The following is a 5,839-nucleotide window of genomic DNA, read 5'->3' on the forward strand; positions in this document are numbered from 1 at the left end:
CCGTTCCCGCGGCCCTGGGCCCCCCACGAGCCCCCGTTCTGGGACACGCCGCTCAACCACGGGCTGAACGTGCTGGTGGGCGCGGCGCTGTGCATCACCATGCTGGGCCTGGGCTGCACCGTGGACGCCCACCGCTTCGGCGCGCACGTCCGCCGGCCCCTGGGCGCGCTGCTGGCCGCGCTCTGCCAGTTCGGCCTCCTGCCGCTGCTCGCCTTCCTGCTCGCGCTCGTGCTCCGCCTGGACGAGGTGGCCGCCGTGGCCGTGCTCCTGTGCGGGTGCTGCCCCGGCGGCAACCTCTCCAACCTCATGTCCCTGCTGGTGGACGGCGACATGAACCTCAGGTACGCCCCCCCCCCCCCCCCGCCCGCCGCGCCGACGGCTCCAGGTCCAGAACCGGGGAGGAGAGGGGGCGCGGGTGGCCGGGGCGAGGCGCCAGGGAAGGAAGGGCCGAGCGGGGCCGGGGGAGGGGGCCCGGACGGAGCTGCTGGAAGATCCTGGGGTTTCTCCCCGCACCCTCTGGCCCAGGGGCCCGCTGTGAACACACAGAAAAGCGGGGAAGTCCAAAGCTAAGTCTCGGCCCGAACTAATCAAAAGCAAATTGGAGCCCTTGGTCCAATGAAGACGGGCATCTCACCCAGAGCGCAGCATCTCTGCGCTTAATCCAACAAGTAGCATCCGCCTGCGCTGACAGGTCGAACCCAGGGCCAACAGTGCGCAGTACTTGGGAAGAGAACAAGAAAATGAAGGGGGGGGGGGGAAATGGCCCTGTTCCGAGAACCACCCAGACCCCGGCCTCACGGGGGTGGCTGCTTTGTCTTGCCTTGGGGACCTCTTGTTTCCTGTGGGTTTCTGTGAGCTCCTGATGTTCTTGCAGACTTCAGCCCCAGCATTTCCGGTCCCCTTCTCTTCCCCTCTCCCCAACATAGAAGGAAAGGGCTGGCAGGTGCTTTGGCGCCGAGCCCTGTCTGACTTCCCATTTCCTTTTCTGCAGCATCATCATGACCATCTCCTCCACGCTCCTGGCGCTGGTCCTGATGCCCCTCTGCCTGTGGATCTACAGCCGGGCGTGGATCAACACCCCGCTGGTTCAGTTACTCCCTCTGGGCGCTGTGACCCTGACGCTCTGCAGCACGCTCATCCCCATCGGCCTGGGTGTCTTCATCCGCTACAAGTACAACCGCGTGGCTGACTACATCGTGAAGGTAAGGCGCCCCTTCCCTTCCAGGGTCACCTGGCCTCTCTGGGCTCCGCCCATCTGCTGAAATGGTACCAAGGCTGGAAAAGGCTTGGCAAAACATGCATGCATGCATACACTTCGAAACAAGTTTATGCGACCAACATTAATGTCTACTTTTTGGAATTCCTCCCATGATGGCTCTATTTAGGATCTAGTTTAAGCAGGGTGTCGTTGTTCATCCTATAATCCCAGCAGTCTTAGGCTGAGGCAGGAGGCTCTGCCTTGAGACCAGCCAGGGCTACTTACCAAGAACCCTCCAAAGATACAGCTTGATTGAAAACAGCGTCACAGCATAACTCTAGGGAGAAAGCAGGCCATGGTGTGTGCGTGTGTGTGCGTGCGCGCGCGTGCGCGCAGATGACATTGCAATTATATGGCTGTGTTTTCCCACGTAATCTATAGTATTTAAAATTGAGGCAGATGAAAGAAGATTTAGATAAAGATGTATATTCTTTTAGAATGGTATTACTACATTTTCAAAAGTGGAAACCTAGCTCTGAAAAAAACCTTGTGCCTTTAAAATACTTTATCAGTTTTTAAAAGAAAAATGTTAGAACTGCTCAGATTAAGACATTGAAAAATTATATTGGGTCGACATAATACAATGCAGAAAATACTAGTTCTGCAACATAAAAGAAATGGGGTCCCGAATAAAGTAGGCGATGTTGCCACTACTTCATTTGTGTTTCCTTTTCCTTCCCCACTGTGCTCTCTTCTATGACTTTTTTTTTTTGGCCAGTCCTGGGGCTTGAACTCAAGGCCCAGGCACTGTCCCTGAGCTTCTTTTGTTCAAGGCTAGCACTCTACCACTTGAGCCACAGTGCCACTTCTGGCTTTTTCTGTTTATGTGGTACTGAGGAATCAAACCCAGGGTTTCATGCATGTTAGGTAAGCACTCTACCACTAAGCCACGTTCTCAGCCCTCTTCTATGATTTCTAATGGTCATGGTATTGTGGGTTCTTTTATGTTAGCAGTACTTTCAAACAGTACTATTTTCAAGTGGGCAATGTTTCCAATATTGCTTTATTTAAAACACTGGTGGTAGACATTTTCTAATAGTTGCCAGGAGAAAAAAAATAAAATAGTCGCAAATTAGACTTCTTTGAAAACTAAAAAATAATGCGAAAGAGTAAGACACACCTAGGAAGTTCACCAGATAAAAATCTATAGTTACCATAAAATATAAAGCCAAATTCTTGTAGACAAATGAGGAGAAAAGCCCCCTCAGCACTTCAAGTTTGCAGACTTAAGAAGGTAGAATCTTTGGTGTGTTACTTAGATTAGCCTATTTTCTGAAATACTCTGATGATACAGAGGAGCCAGACTTTATGAATGTGAAAAAAGAAGCCTCTGCTCTCTACACAGGTTAAAAATGAGTAAAAGAAATCCTGAAGAAGAAAGAAGGAAACCCTGCTCCATAATAAACATGTGTATGTTCATGTAATAAATATGTACAATCATATAAATATGCACATATTTTTACACATTTTCTACAAGATCCTGTAGATAATCTTGAAATGCATGCAGAATTTACTAAGCCTAATCATTAAGCTGCAATGCATTGACTATAAAACAATAGGAATTGCAAAAGAAAGTCTATCAAATAAGCTATTATTTGAAATAATAGAGACAATTCAATAAAATTGGCTATCTCTCCAATATCTGTATTCTTTAATTAGCACACTCTTAAGACATGGGTTTTAGAATTTGTTACAGTTTTTCCAACACTTCTAAATGCACATTTGATCTCCTCACTCAAGTAATTTCATAGTTTTAAGCAACTTTGGAGCCAGTATTTTCGAAGTGAAAAATAAGATTTCCTGTCAATGTTTTCAGCATGACACACTTTAATGTAAGTTGGGATCTGCAATAGCTTGGTATTTGCCAGTTGCAAATGTGTAATATGCATACCTCACATAATAATTATTTTAGCATCTTTTACATCAAATTTTTGATGAGCCCAGATACTGATCTGCTAATCCTACAGTCTCCAAAAGGATTCCCTACGAATCCAGAGAAGCACAGGCCAAAATCCTATATCTTTTCTCTCTGGATCATCCTACTCTCATGATAAAAAGCCAAGGTGATTACCAATCTGAAGGAGAACTTTTAGATTTCTACCTTACTATTTACACAACTTGTCCTACTTGAATAGATGTTAGAACATCAACATGATGTGTTTTATAATCAATAGTACCAATACCCATCTATTTTAATAATTCCCAACTATCATTAGGAACTTCCAGATGGGATATTTCTCATGAACAAATGAAAAGGAGAGGTGTTGTAACATTGCAAAAATTTCCTCGCATCCCTGAGGGTATTGAGCTCAGTTCTATTTTTGTGAGGCACACTCACAAATTAAACACACATACTGAACAGTCAGGACACAACAATGAAGTTTCATAATGGAGGCTGAGAAGTTGGGGACAGTCCAGAGCACTATTTTATCAGCTTTCAAAGACTGTTTTTCAGAAGGAATTAGACTGGCTTTCTATTGCCCGCAGGGCCCATGAGCACCAGCCAGAGGTTAGAGAAGGCAAATTGCCATTAGACACAGGAACAAGTAGAGTTGTCCTGCATGGACTTGGATGCCTCCTGAAGCAGTGACCTATCTCCATCAAAGGTCTCCATTTTGTGGGGGAGGTCAGACTCCATGGGTGTCTCCTGTGGAGAGCCTAGGAACCTCCTGCCTGAGTTCCTCTTCAGTGATCTCCTTGCTGATGGCTTGTCTGTGCCTTTCTGTTACCAGATTTCCCTGTGGTCTCTGCTGGTGACGCTGGTGGTCCTTTTCATAATGACCGGCACTATGTTAGGACCAGAACTGCTGGCAAGTATTCCTGCATCTGTTTATGTGGTAGCCATCTTTATGCCCTTGGCAGGCTATGCCTCAGGCTATGGCTTAGCTACTCTATTCCAGCTCCCACCCAACTGCAAGAGGACTGTTTGTCTGGAAACAGGAAGTCAGAATGTGCAGCTCTGTACAGCCATTCTCAAACTGGCCTTCCCCCCACGCTTCATAGGAAGTATGTACATGTTTCCCTTACTTTATGCCCTTTTCCAGTCTGCGGAAGCAGGGATATTCGTTTTAATATACAAGATGTATGGAAGTGAGATATTGCACAAGAGAGAGCCTCTAGATGAAGATGAAGATACAGATATTTCTTATAAGAAACTAAAAGAAGAGGAGATGGCAGACACTTCCTATGGCTCAGTGCAAGCAGATAACTTAATAATGATGGAAACCACCCAGACTTCGCTCTGAACATGGAGATGCAGAGGAGCGCCTGTCTTGAGGATATATTCATATTTATGGCCTGTGGTAGGCGTATGTTTACAGAAAGGTAACAATTGGCTCCCATTCCATTAACAATTTTGATCTTCCCATTGTAAAGTTGCAGTGGCATAGTAACCAAGTGTCCTCATAAATTACAAATCACTGTTCTAATATGTCATCCACCTGGATCACCTAAATTGGAGCCTCATCTGGTTATCTGTGTTTCTAGGTTTTGTCCACCCCCATTTTCTCTGAATGTTTTGCAGCTTGAGATAACAGCATTTGAAAAACAGGGGTTGGAAGTGTAAGATTTTGGTGCATCCTGTGAGTAAAATGAGTGATCTTTGTAAAGCGTAAATGAATTTAATGCAATTGTAAAACAAAGTGTTGCTTGCTCAACTTGTAAATACGACAGTATTGAATTTTAACTCGTGTTTAGCAAAGTCTAGAAGGGGGTCAACAAAACAGGGAAATATAGTCTGTGATTGTCAAGCCAGTATCCTGTCAGAAAATGACCATGTATTTGATGACTTGATCTGACATTTATTGGTAATGAACCACTTAACATCTTTCTAGTGGATAAAAGCTGTTCTTTTCCCCTTCTGCGTTTATGTAAGCACATCCCAAGACAGGGCATCTTTTGGAAGAAGGGTGTTCGGTAAGGGCAAACTGGTACTTGCCATGGGCCGGGGAGGTGTGGGGGGGGAGGTACCCCAGGAAGAAGACATCCTGATTAAGAGGTGCCCCAGTGTGCATCTCAACACACCGAGAAAGGGCTGGGGATGGGGGAAAGGAACTGAATTTGCCCTGAGAACAGGTCATCAGCCTTAAGCCAGTTTCCAATCGGCATTTTGCTCAGAAGCCCGAGGCCCTGGGCGCTGGGCCTTCCCGGGCCGGTGGGCGGCGCAGACACGTGGGGACCGGGACCACCTGGGGATGGGGCCCACCTGGGGATGGGGATCACCTGGGGATGGGGACCACCTGGCTGGGCTCCTTCTCGGGTGAGCGTCCTCACATCCACGAGTTCATGAACACATCGCTACTTTTCCTGGCAGCGCCAGCCCAGGTTGTGCATCCCCTTCGGGTTCTCGCGCCCAGCCCCGTGTGGAGAGGGTTTCCTGAGACGGGAAGGTGGGGGACACGATGGAGGGGGCGGCAGGGCGGCGTTGGCCGGGGTGTTCCCGCCTCCTCCGGGCCGCCTATTTAGGGCGCGGGCGCGGGAGCAGCTGGGCTGCGTGTATGGCGGCCTTGGGGGCCCAGGTGCTGGGCCGGAGCATGTACCCGGCGTGCGCCCCCTGCGCGTACCCCGGCCCCGGCCCGCTCT

General features: G+C 48.2%; 1 protein-coding gene across 1 annotated transcript in view; it reads left to right on the forward strand.

Annotated features, from left to right (window-relative positions):
• Window positions 1-4,760, forward strand: part of Slc10a4 (solute carrier family 10, member 4) — a 5,034-nt gene extending 274 nt beyond the window's left edge. The window contains exons 2-4 of the mRNA XM_013008916.1: window positions 4-341; window positions 992-1,202; window positions 3,991-4,760. Coding sequence (XP_012864370.1) covers window positions 4-341; window positions 992-1,202; window positions 3,991-4,503 — 1,062 coding nt within the window. The 3' untranslated portion in view covers window positions 4,504-4,760. The remainder of the gene's footprint in view (window positions 1-3; window positions 342-991; window positions 1,203-3,990) is intronic.
• Window positions 4,761-5,839: the final 1,079 nt, after the last annotated feature.

The sequence above is a fragment of the Dipodomys ordii genome, unplaced genomic scaffold (genome assembly GCF_000151885.1).
Source record: "Dipodomys ordii isolate 6190 unplaced genomic scaffold, Dord_2.0 Scaffold8, whole genome shotgun sequence".
Lineage (NCBI taxonomy): Eukaryota > Metazoa > Chordata > Mammalia > Rodentia > Heteromyidae > Dipodomys > Dipodomys ordii.